Here is a 13,224-nt window from a genome sequence, read left to right on the forward strand (position 1 = left end):
TATTTTCATAAAGTTAGGAAAAGACTATTGTTACATGAAGCTTTCTGTGTATAAGAGAAATTGGTGGCTGGGAATGTAGCTTAGTGGTAGAGTGCTTGCCTAGTGTGCATGAAGCCGTGGGTTTGATTCCTCAGTATCACATAAATAGAAAAAGCCAGAAGTGGTGCTTTGGCTCAAGTGGTAGAGTACTAGCCTTGAGCGAAAGATACTCAGGAACAGTGCCTAGACCCTGAGTTCAAGCCACAGGACTGAAATAAAAAAGAGAGAGAAATGAAAAGATCCTTTCCAAACCAATTAGAGAGTTTATACGTGTCAGGGAACATCTGGCAGTTTAGAGCTATTAGCTATAGGCACTCATTTTCTTATAACCTCCCATACCTGTAGGGTACTTGCTATAATGAAAGTAAGTTCTGGTCTGCAATCAGCCAAAAGATATGCTTTTATTAGCAAACAGGCACAAAAAATAGTAGTAGAACTTGTTTGGAAACCCAGTGAAATTTCAGCTCTCAGCTCTCAGCTGACAAGTAGTTTGAATGAACTACTCAAGGCAGCCTCAGCCATATTCCAGTTTCAGAGTTGTCTAGCTGTCTAGTTGCATTAGCTACAAAATTTGGTACAAAATTTGTTGTAACACAGAGTGCTACTATTCTGCCTGGCTTGCCAGTTCTTACATGTAGTTTAACAAGGATGGAGGTGCTGGGTATGATTTCAATCTGTGTGCTTGAACTCTATTTATTTAATTAGCGAAAAGTTTTTTCTAATCTCCTTTATGCTAGTTAATAAGATATCTAAAAAAAAATAAGATATCTAATGCAGACTTAAAGAATATTATGTAGAGATTTTTTTATAGGATGCACTGGAGGATGTATACCTAATTGGATTCTTTTAAAAGGTCACTAACTACTTTTAAAAAAATAACATATATTATGTAAATAATATAGAAAAATGTTAATTGTTCCTAAGAGTAAGGATAAAAAATGAATTACCCATGTACACATCACATGTATACCAAAGTAATTTAAAGTGAATTATAGACATTGCATCACTTTATAAATCATAATTCATCTTGGATAAAGAAAGGCATGTATTTGCCCATACAAACTCATATTAAAACTCTTCCTCCGTTAGCAGTCTTTCTTCATGGTGTTTATCATAGTATGGATTATATATTCATATGTATTTATGTCCATTTCATTGCTAAACGGTAAGCTCATGAGGGCTTTGCACTCTCAGTGCTTAGCTTTGTAAATGGCCTGTGATTGATACTTAATAAATAGTTGTTGAGTATGATGTGATAGGTGATATGGTAGCTTAGGGTGATATAGTGGCCTGACTATTTATTAGAAGCCATACCCTTCCTTGGGAGTATGCTTGGCTCTCCCATAGAAATATTCCTTTGATGTTACAATTTGTGGAGGGGAAGGGAAAAAACAAATCGTTTAAATAGGGATACAGGTGGACCCATTGCAACAATGAGACGTACAAGTCGTTATGCCGAAAACGAACTTTACAACTTTGGTGGGGGGGTGGGGGAGGAGGGAGTATGGGATGGGAAGGGGAAACAAAGGAGGAGGCTACAATGTACTCATTATCTCGCCCATGTAATTGTAACCCCTTTGTACAGTATTTTCACAATAATAAAAAAATATTCCTTTGAATTTGGTTATTTCAAGCTTTTATTATAATATTTCAATAGGTGAGGGAGATTATAAGAAAATGAGTACTATGGCTACTAGCTGTAATTGTCAAAAGTCCCCTTATAATTTGTATGCTGTGTACAGGAGTACAAGAGGAGAGATAGTTTTTGTGGGCAATGGTAAAGAATTTCAGAGGAAAGTAGAACTTGGAGAAGTGGCTAGAGGGAGAACTTTGTTAAGAGGGGCAGTGTGCTGATAAAATTAAGAAGAGGAGAGTATCAGTGGGCTTGTGAAGATAAATGAGGGAGGAGATACATTTTGTGAAGAATAGAGAGCTAGAGCATTCCTTGTATACATTCTGGCTCTTCTGCTTTTATGCTAAATGTCCTTAGGCATATTATTTCATCTCTATGAGCCTCAGTTTTTGTCTTTTATAAGGATAGCACTTCTACCTTGATGGGCTACCAAGTTAGATAATATAGGCAGATTCCTTAATAGTGCTCCTGGCAAATAGTTGATCAGATATTCTCAACCTTTTGTTGCCTACATACAACTAATAGTGAGAATATTGTCATTCCTATGACTGGCTCTAAGGTGCTACTCTGTTTTAATTAAGCCTGTGTTATATCAAATATGGGAAGCTTAACTACTTTAATAAATGTCAGCTAAGTCATCCATATGCTTTTCTTTCAGCATCATTTTTTTTTTTTTTTTGGTTAGTCATGGGGCTTGAACTCTGGGCCTAGGTGCGTCCCTCAGCTCTTCAGCTCAAAGCTAACGCTCTATCACTTGAGCCACAGCGCCGCTTCCAGTTTTCTGATGGTTTATTGAAGATAAGAGTCTCAAGGACTTTCCTGCTTGGGCTGGCTTTGAACCTTGATCTGTAGATCTCAGCCTCCTGAGTAGCTAGGATAACGTGTGAGCTACCAGTGCCCGGTTTCAGCATCATTTTATTTAATTTTTTACTGGTCTGTTTCACATGAAAGGAAGAGTTAAGACTTTTTTAATTCCCTTGTATTTTCTTTTTGATTTTCCTTCTTTCATTTTGTCTTGCAGTGAGCATTGTGTGCTGACTTGGACAGAAAAAGGAATTTATATTTTTATTCCTCAGAACGTTCAAGTTCTCCTTTGGAGTGAAGTCAAAGGTAATCATGTCTTTCTCATATAATTTTTTATATCATGATTGCTGGTGAAGCTTAATTAGTGTAGGAGGATTCACTTACATTGTAGGAAATTGAAAATGCAGGAACAATAGTCATATGTGACTAAGAGAAAATCAGCCTCTATATCCTTTCAATTACAAGCAGAAATGTGGGAATATAGCTTTTTAACTTTTTTTTTTTAACATGCTGTTAGATTGTTCATTGACTTTTAGAGTATTTTCCAACTTTGTAAAAAGGAGGGTAAAAGAAAGAAAATTTCTTACTGTTTTTTTTCAACGGTGATTTCTGGTGGATTAAATTCTTTAAGTATGTCCCTTGTAAACTAGGCTGTTAAGCCTCTTCAAGATGTTCTGTCAGGGGTGGTGGCTCAGTGGTAGAGTGTTTGCCTTGCATGCATGAAGCCCTGAGTTTGATTCCTCAGCACCACATAAACAAAAAGCTGGAAGTAGCTCTGTGGCTCAAGTGGTAGAGCGCTAGCCTTGAGCTGAAGGGCTGAGGGACAGTGCCCAGGCCCAGAGTTCAGGACCCACAACTGACAAAAAAAAAAAAAGAGAGATGTTCTGCCAAAGCCAGGCTTGTTTGTGGGTCCACAGAAATTGGGAGGCCAAAGCAGGAGAACTGCAGGATATGGGACAGCCTGGACTATATAACAATACCTTGTCTCAAAGAACAAACAGAAAAGCCAATATCAAAACCAAGATGTTCTGCTGAAACAGATACTTTCAAGACAGATACTTTTTGATGAATTATTTGTTGATTTACGTGCTTGGTTAAAATCCATTCACGGAGCATCAAAAATTGTAAATCTTAGAAACATTAGATCTAGCCCCTAATAAGGATTACCCTCTTTTATATTCAGAATTTTTTTCCACAGGAATTGCATTCTAAACATTGATTTCTAGACCAGAGAGATGTGGTTCATTCTCCATCTTTTATTCCTGATCTTTTTGGAAAAGCATTTAAAAATAAGAGCTTCTTATGAAATACAAGGATAAAAGTAGGGATAAAATTCAGTCAAGCCTTATGTAAGAATTTATTTATTTATTTATTTTTTGGCTGTGGGGTCTGAACTCTGGGCCTAGGCGCTGTCCCTCAGCTCTTCAGGTGAAGGCTAGCGTTCTACCACTTGAGCCACAGCGCTACTTCCAGCTTTTTCTGCTTATGTGGTGCTGAGGAATTGAACCCAGGGCCTCATGCATGCAAGACAAGCACTCTACCACTGAGCCTCCTTCCCAGCCCTTATGTAAAAATTTATTAGAATATTATCAGTCCTTGCAAAGAGGTATTTGGCTAACATCTCTGTATTTTTTTTGGGGGGGGGTAGATATTCAGGATGTGGCTGTCTGCAAGAATGAGCTGTTCTGTTTGCACCTAAATGGGAAAGTCTCACATCTCTCCCTGTTGTCTGTGGAGCGCTGTGTGGAACGCCTGCTGAGGAGAGGCCTATGGGACCTGGCCGCTCACACATGCTGTCTTTTCCAAAATTCTATCATTGCCAGCAGAGTGAGTCACAACTTACCTAAGCATGTTCCTCATGGATTAGTAAAATCATTCTAGCTTGCAGGATTGTGTTCCAAAGTTGTTTTGTCTTGTCGTTGTTGTTGTTTTTAGGCATGTTTGTTGTACTTGATTTTTTTTTCATATATATTTTTATTGTAAAAATACTACAGAGGGGTTACAGTTACATGAGTAAGGTAATGGGTACATTTCCTATCAAGCATTGTTACCTCCTCCTTTGTTTTTCCCCTACTATCCCTTCCCTCCCCTAAAATTGAAAAGTTTGTTTTCAATATAGTGTCTTATACATCTCACTGTTACATGAGTCAACCTGTATCCTTATTTTGTTCTTTCCCTTCCCCTCCCCAAATTATAAAAATGTATATACAAGATACAGAACACCAGAATCAAATACAGTAAAAACAGGGTTATACCACGGGGGAAGAATATACAAAAGAAACGAATCACATAGTGCATATTAAGTACATTAAAATCAATAGCAAGAAAGAAAAAACCACTGTGTCCCTGTCTTGGGGTTCATTTCGCTTAACATCATCTTATGTGGTCATATGTATATAGCTTTTTACCTTTTCTGCTTGTTCTAGACATGTACTAGTTACAAATAAGGGAAACCATGGGACCTATGTTTCTTAGGGCCTGGATTACTTCACTTAATATAAATTTTTCCAAGTCTTTCCATTTCCTAACAAATGGGGCAATGTCATTCTTTCTGATGGAGGCATCAGAAAACTTAGATTTTTAATTCAGGGTCTCATGATGTGGAGATAATGCTGAGCCATACCTTCAGCCTTGTTTTTCTTTTTCTTTTTGGAGGGGGGAGGCGGGTCCGGTCGTGGGGCCTGAACTCTGGGCCTGGGCGCTGTCCCTCAGCTCTAGGCTAGCGCTCTACCACTTGAGCCACAGCGTCACTTCCAGCTTTTTTTTCTGCTTATGTGGTGCTGAGGAATCGAACCCAGGGCCTCAAGCATGCAAGGCGAGTACTCGACCACTGAGCCATCTTCTCAGCCCCAGCCTTGTTTTTCACAGGTTATTTTTAAGATAAGGTCTTACTTTCTTCTCAGGTGTGTGCCTAATCTTCATCACACATGCTTTAAGGATTCCTGATATTTCTGGGATCACAGGTACATGCCAACATGTCCACACTCCCTTCTTTTGAGATTCCTGCCTGGGCTAGCCTATCACTATGATCCTCTCAATCTCAACTTCCCATGTAGCTTGAGATGACAGATACATGCCACTGTATCCAGCTATATGTTGAGAAGAGGTCTTTCAAACTTTTCTGCCCAGGTTGGCCTTGAACCACAATCCTCCTGTCCTTAGCCCCCCAGGTAGCTAGGATTGTAGACATGATCTACTGCTATTCAGCTTAACTTGATTGCTTATCTTTATTAGCCCTGATATATGACTAAGGTTTGGTAATACATCCCAAAAGAAATCATGTCAGATACATTTAGAGGTGAGGAGGGTCGTAAGGAGTTTACACTTACAGTTTTTAAAACAATATCGAACCTGTTCAGAAATTCGTTTGAGTTTTAGAGCATGTTTTTAAGGAGTTGGTTGTGTAGATGGTAACTAAGAGCTAAATTCTTAATTCCTAAGAGAATTCTGATTAATTTTTTGATAGCTTATCTAAGCCTTTTCAGAGCACCTGAGAAGGTTTTAAAATTTTATTTTCTTTATTATTACTCTTTTTTTTTTGGTACAGGTACTGGAGCTTGGATTCTGGACCTTGTAGTTTTGCTTGGCTTTTTTATTCATGGCTGGTACTTTAACACTAAAGCCATGCCTCCATTCCAGCATTTTGTTTGTTATTTTGAAGACATAGTGTTGAGGATTTTTCTGTTTGGGCTGGCTTCCAACCACAATTTTCAAATCTCCTGAGTAGCTAGGATACAAGCATGAGCCAGCTTGTGAAGATTTTTATATGTTAGGCTTCTTTCAGCATTTTGGACATTTTAATATAGTTTAGTTACAGACATTAAGCTATCTCACTGTTTGGTTCTTCTTTTTGCTAAACCTTTAATTAGGCAAGAAAAACCTTGTCTGTAGATAAATTGGATCATTTGAAATCTCAGCTGGATCTTGCAACCCGTAGTGATCTAATTTCTCAATTGGAGGAATTGATCTTAAAATGTGAACCTTTGGATTCAGCCTGCAGCAGTAGAAGAAGCTCCATTTCATCACATGTAAGTTTTCCTTCTTTCTTTCTTTCTTTCTTTCTTTCTTTCTTTCTTTCTTTCTTTCTTTCTTTCTTTCTTTCTTTCTTTCTTTCTTTCTTTCTTTCTTTCTTTCTTTCTTTCTTTCTTTCCTTTCCCTTCCTCCCTCCCTCCCTCCCTCCCTCCCTCCCTCCCTTCCTTCCTTCCTTCCTTCCTTCCTTCCTTCCTTCCTTCCTTCCTCCCTCCCTCCCTCCCTCCCTCCCTCCCTTCCTCCCTCTCTTCTTCCCTCCCTCCCTCTCTCCTTTCTTTCTTTCTTCTTTCTTTCTTTCTTTCTTCCTTCCTTCCTTCCTTTCTTTCTTTCTTTCTTTCTTTCTTTCTTTCTTTCTTTCTTTCTTTCTTTCTTTCTTTCTTTCTTTCTTTCTTCCTTTCATTCTTTCGTACTGGGGCTTGAACTCAGGACCTTATGCTTGCTTGGCTTGCTTGCTTGGCTGGTACCATACCACTTGAGCCATGCCTCTAGCCCAACTTTTGCTAGTTATTTTGGTGATGGACTTTTTTCTGCTTGGCCTGGCTTGTAACCAACATCTGGCTCTCAACCAGTGGTTATAGGTGTAAGCCACCGGCGCCTAGCTATATTCTTGTTTTGAAAAGATTTTTGTTATAGAATAAGATTGTTTCACCTTAGACTATAGTTATACATCTCTAGTATCTCAAAGCTTGTCTTCTCCCCACCCCCATATAGTACATTTTAAAAAAAGCAGAAAACAGTGTGTTAGTTTTCTATCACATTGGCAAAATACCTAAGAAACAATTTATAAGGAAGAAAGGCTGATTTGGGCTTACAATTTCAGAGGGGTCACTTACGGCTCATTGGGAGCATTAGTGTGGAATTTTGGCAAGGTAGAACAGCACAGTGGAACAAATTGCTCGCCTCATGACAGCTGGGAAGTAGCCGGTAGGAAGGGGCTGGGGTCCCAAATACACTTTCAATGACCTAACTTCCTGCCTCTAAGGGCCTCCTGAAAGTTTTACTCTCTCCAAGTAGTGCCATAGGTTAAGGACACAGTCTTCAACAAATGGGCCTTTGGGAGACATTCAAGACCCAAACTATAGCAGAATTTCTTTCAGGTATTGAATAACTGTTGGAAATTTAGGTGTTTCTTGAAGCTCCCTTTCATTTGGTTAGTGTTTATTATTTACTTACATAGCTTCCACACAAGTTAGTTTTCTCCTAATTCATAATAGACACTTCATGCCATTTGAGTCTCATTGCAGCTCAGGTTTGATCTCATTCCTCTTCATTCTTAACTCCATTCTCTCTGAAGACAAGCTGGAGAAATACTGTGATACCACTAGCGTGTTTGAGACTTCTAGTTTCCAGGTGCTTAAACATTTTTCACCAGTTTGTTCTAATAAGACATAATCATGTTACTTACTGACTTTGCACTTTAGTGTTGGGATTCTCTGAAAAGCTACATTGTACTCTAAAGGATAACTTTAATTATTTTGGGAATTCTTTTTATTTTTAGGAAAGTTTTAGCATCTTGGACTCTGGTATTTATCGAGTCATTAGTAGCAGAAGAGGTAGTCAGTCAGATGAAGACACTTGCTCCCTTCATAGCCAGACCTTCTCAGAAGACGAGAGACTTAAAGAATTCAATTCACACCATGAAGAGGACCAGCTGGATCAGGGTTGTGGCCCACTTGGAAATGAAGGTGATGAATATGTCTTTTGTTGCTGCAAGTGAGAAGCAGTTATTTTCTACAAGTTCTGAGTGCCAGGATTGTCTTGTAGATAGAGTCTCTAAGAAGTGTAAATAATTTTTAGTTAATTGATAGGCTTTCCATCCAGACCTGTAGGTCTACTTGCCATTAGAAGGGTAGGGAGCTTATATTCAGTTTTTCTTTGTTTTTTAACCTTATCTTTTTAGTAATGTTTGTAAAGTACTTAATTTTGATCTTATCAAAATGCTGAAGAGGTTAAGAAGAAGATTATTAACAAAAAGAATGGAAAGATTTTATTCTCACTAACCAAATTATTTTCCATCAGGAATTGAAAAATTGCTACAGTTTTGGGGGCCATTGCCTTCTCTTTTCAAAGTTCCAGTATTCCTGTGACTGAACTGTTGAGAAGAAATTAATAGAGATTGTAAACTTCCTTTTTGATTCAGGGTTAGTAGGCAACTGAAGGTACCCACCTAAGTGTTTTACGTGGGCCATCCCATACCTTTTGTAAATCCCTGTTCACACTCATTTGTATTTGAGTCAGTTGTGATTTTGGTATTGAATATTTTCATTTCCTTTGGTTTACTCATTTCAGAATTCCTTTAAGGTTTTTTAAAAACTTCCATGTAATTACCTTTTTTTTTTTGTCTCCCACCCCATTCTATTCATTAGATAATGTTTCTCATAGTCCAGTGACATTTGAGACAGAAAAGAATGAAACTTTTCTTCCCTTCGGCATTCCATTATCATTTCGTTCTCCATCGCCTCTTGTGTCTCTTCAGGCTGTCAAAGAAAGGTAAACAAACCAATTAATTAGTCTTAACACTTAATTCCATTTCTGGTTTTACTTCCCTTATCACATTAGGCGCTTTGTGGTGGGATAGAAAGATCTTTTAAGTTATTTCTTCAGTTATTTCTTCTTATGGCCTATTAAAGTGAAGCTGTTGACTTCTCATTTTGAACCTCAGGGAACTGAGGGTTTCTCTTTTTTGAGTAGCCAAGTGTGTAAGTGGTATGTGCAACCCACTTCTTCCAGACAGAAAAACATTCAAAAATCTATTTTTCCTTCATCACTGGTAGAACTGTTTCCTTGTGTTATTAGTCATTTCTTTTTTATTTTTTTTGCTTATGTGGTGCTGAGAAATCGAACCCAGGGCCTCAGGCATGCAAGGCAAGCGCTCTACCACTGAGCCACCTACCCAGCCCTATTAGTCCTATTAGTCATTTCTTTTTTTCTTTTTTTAAATTAATTTATTTTTTTGGGTCGGTCGTGGGCCCTGAACTCTGGGCCTGGGTGCTGTCCCTTAGCTCTTCAGCTCAAGACTAGCGCTCTACCACTTGAGCCACAGCGTCACTTCCGGCCTTTTCTTTCCTGCTTATGTGGTGCTGAGGAATCGAACCCAGGGCCTCAGGCATGCAAGGCAAGCGCTCTACCACTGAGCCACCTTCCCAGCCCCCTATTAGTCATTTCTTAATCCATCCTCAATTTCAGATCAGAATTGGAGGTTTTTCAGAATTTTTTTCTACTTGCTCCATGGAATCAGTACTGGCATTTAAGTGTGAGAGATAAGACTTTTATGTAGCTACTTAAATGCTTATCACTGTCTTACTGGATACAATTTTTCAGTTGGTCTTGAAGGGTATGTTGTGAATAGTTGGGAACTAAGTTTCATGAACGAATTCTTTTGTTGTTAGGAATTATGATCATATGACTTAATTTGCCCAAGTTGATGGAAATCTTACAGACACAACAGAGTTAGAGACTTCTTTAACCTGACTCATTGGTTTCTCAGAACATTTTCCTAAGCAAAGTGAATCACTGTATTGTAAGTGTATTATGGACCTTGTGTGAACTATATATTTGATTACAGAAGTTCCTATTGTTATTATTGCGTGGCTTAAGCTACTCAGGAAGCTGAGATCTGAGGATCACAGCCAGGCAAGAAAGTCCATGAGACGCTTACCTCCAATTCATTACCAAAAAGATAGAAGTAGAGCCATGGCTCAAGTGATGGAGTGCTAGCTTTGATCAAAAAAGCTTAGGAATAGTGGCCAGGCACTGAGTTCAGGCCCTGGGTCTGGTACCAAAAAAACAAAACAAAACAAAACTATGAGTTTTTTGTTTAAGTCCAAGCTGACTTCCTAGAACTGATAGGAAGTCAGGTACTAAGTTTTTATTCTTGGCAGTAATTTTTGTTTGCATTCGTATTTTTGATATTTGCTTTCAGTGTTTCTAGCTTTGTGCGTAAAACTACTGAGAAGATTGGCACCCTTCACACAAGCCCAGAGCTTAAAGAGATACCAGGGCCCAAAGACGAGGATCAATCATGTGAGGAGGAAGTAAGCTCAGTTGCCTGCCCACAGGAGAACAATACTGAGTAAGCTCTTGCATGTGAACCTGTGTTAAGTGGTAAGGGAACTCAATTGAAAGAAAGCCATAGGCTGAGACTGTCCTGCTGAAGAAAGCACATGGATGGTCTGTTACTGAAAGCTGTTGTGTAGCTTATAAATATTGTGAATTCCACAGATTAAAAAATCTTTTGAGCCGGGTGCTGGTGCCTCACACTATAATCCTAAAATCCTGGCCTATAATCCTAGCAACTCAAGAGGCTGAGATCTGAGGATTGCGGTTTAAAGCCAGCCCGGGCAGGAAAGACCGTGAGACTCCTATCTCCAATAAACCACCAGAAAACCGGAAGTGGTGCTGTGGCTCAAGTGGTAGAGCGCTTGCCTTGAGCTGAAGAGCTGAGGGACAGCGCCCAGGCCCAGAGTTCAAGCCCCATGACTGACAAAACAGCAACAACAACAACAACATCTTTTGAATGAGTTTTAGCGTGGTACCTCTTCCATCTTTCTCCTGTGCTAGACGCCCCCCTTTCTTGTGTTTCATCAAATTTCTGGGATATCAGAGTTCTTTTAGGAAAAAGTAGGATGACTACAGAATTAGACCTTGTTTTTCCTCTGCTCCTAATTGGCACATAACTGAATAAGTCATTAATGCTCTCAAGCTTAAAAGATCTAGGTTACACTATTGCTTGATGAGTCAAAAGAGGGAATGTTTGATAAAGGTAATTTGAGAAAGAAAAAAGAAACTCTTTAGGCAATGTAACCTGAAGTACAATACTTGCCACGTAATAAGAGTGTATATGTATTTGTCTGGGAAAGCTCTGACGTCTTCTAACCTGATATTTTTATTTTTTATACTTTTCTAGGGAAACAAAAGAGAAAACTAGTCAACCATCAGAAGACAGGTTCCAAGAGCTCACATCAGCCACAGCAGAAGCAATGTGAGTGTGAGTGAGAATTTTATAGCAAATGGGGGTTGTTTTCAGATCTCAACTATCATTGTCCTGAGGTGGCCTCGTTTGCCATTGAAATTCAAGAATTAGTAACATACTGAAGTCAGTGTTCTCTGTTGTGTTGTCTTGCTGACATACTTGTTATCTAGAGTTTAAAAGTTATATACTGGATGAACTTATTTTTATGAGTTAAGTTCCTTTAATATAAAATAATTTGTTTTGTAAAAATACGTGAAATATATTAATTTCATGCTTCCTTGTTTCATATAGAACCAAGCTACTGGACCCTCTGGTTTTATTTGAACCGAAGTCTCTGAGGATGGTCTTACGGGATTGGCTTTCACATTTAGAGAAAATATTTGCTGTTAAAGACTTTGCAGGCATTTCAGATACTGGCAATTTACTTGTGGAATCAAACCAGAGCATGCTACTGCTTTGTGAGTCACAAAAGGGAAGAATAGATGAGGATAATGAAGAAGAAAAAAGGGACTGCTTAGGTGTTGAAGAAACTGTTGGTCAAATAGCATGTGAGTCTGTAAGTAGTCTGAAGGAGCCATTGGATGACATTTTTCGAATATGTTCTCCATATGCCATCCCAAACAGTCTTCAGAAGGATCTGGCTGAATTGATAACATTGTGTTTGGAGCTGAGTGTATTGAGTTCTACAGTCAAAAGCCCAGATGAATGTGTGGGACACATATTGCAACAGTGCTCTCCTGAAGTTCTGGCTTGCCAGTTCCTAAAGAAGTATTTTTTCCTCCTGGACTTGAAAAGAGCAAAGGAGAGTATCAAGCTTAGTTACACTAACAGCCCTTGTGTTTGGAATACTTTTATTGAAGGATTGAAAGGTAATAATCAGTTTGCTTTATCAAAGGTAAACATATTAAGGTAGAGGTAATGACATTTTGGAGCTTTAGGATTTTAAAAAAAGGAAAGTTGCCTCTGGTCAGCCCTCTATTTTAATTCAGTGTTTCTTCAAACCTTGGTTTAACTTGCAACTACTCTATTACAAGAAATTAGTTTCATTTTTCTTACAGCCACATTCAAGAAATGATACAGCAATACTAGAGCACTTGGGGTTAAAGTTAAAAGTGTGTAAATGAAGATATATGAACGCAAGAAAACCCCTCATGTAATTTGCTAACAGAAAATACATACTATATGTTGAATGTGCTATATGCCATATAACATAATATGATAAACAGTTTTTCTGGTATCATGACCTCCTTACAAAAATCAGAGCACACAGGACTCTTCCATTTTACAGATGAGGAAACTGATTATTAGTTGCATAGGCTAAGTTGCTGTCATAAATATCTTATAGTGTAATAACTCAAACATAGTAGGAAGAATGTATTTTTTGTTCATTTAATAGTCCAGGACAATTAGAATAAAATAATGGCATTCGCGGGGAAATGAGTGGAACTAGAACAAATCATGTTGAGCAAAATAAGCCATGATCGGAGAGACAAACAGCACATGATCTCCCTGATATACAAATGTTAAATTCAAATAAGAACAAAGTAAAAAGGACTCAGGAAACAAAGGACCTTTTCTTAATTTGTCATATTGTTTTAGACGACTCTGTTCTTGACCCCATATATGGTATATACGTATGCACATCTGAGGGAAGCTAGGAGGAGGGCACAGAATCAGAGGGAAACAGATGATAAAATAGAGCAGAGGGGTCCATCAGCTGCACTGGACCAGGTGAACCAAGCAACTC

General features: G+C 38.5%; 1 protein-coding gene across 4 annotated transcripts in view; it reads left to right on the top strand.

Moving 5' to 3' along the window:
• Positions 1–13,224, top strand: part of Hps5 (HPS5 biogenesis of lysosomal organelles complex 2 subunit 2) — a 34,121-nt gene that overhangs the window by 11,081 nt on the left and 9,816 nt on the right. For all 4 annotated transcript variants that reach the window (XM_042691312.1, XM_042691313.1, XM_042691314.1 and 1 more), the window contains 8 exons: positions 2,694–2,782; positions 4,125–4,303; positions 6,346–6,504; positions 8,004–8,190; positions 8,872–8,995; positions 10,428–10,577; positions 11,412–11,486; positions 11,769–12,346. In XM_042691312.1, coding sequence (XP_042547246.1) covers positions 2,694–2,782; positions 4,125–4,303; positions 6,346–6,504; positions 8,004–8,190; positions 8,872–8,995; positions 10,428–10,577; positions 11,412–11,486; positions 11,769–12,346 — 1,541 coding nt within the window. The remainder of the gene's footprint in view (positions 1–2,693; positions 2,783–4,124; positions 4,304–6,345; positions 6,505–8,003; positions 8,191–8,871; positions 8,996–10,427; positions 10,578–11,411; positions 11,487–11,768; positions 12,347–13,224) is intronic.

Source organism: Dipodomys spectabilis, unplaced genomic scaffold (assembly GCF_019054845.1).
Source record: "Dipodomys spectabilis isolate Male_0828 unplaced genomic scaffold, ASM1905484v1 ptg000145l, whole genome shotgun sequence".
Taxonomy (NCBI): Eukaryota; Metazoa; Chordata; class Mammalia; order Rodentia; family Heteromyidae; genus Dipodomys; species Dipodomys spectabilis.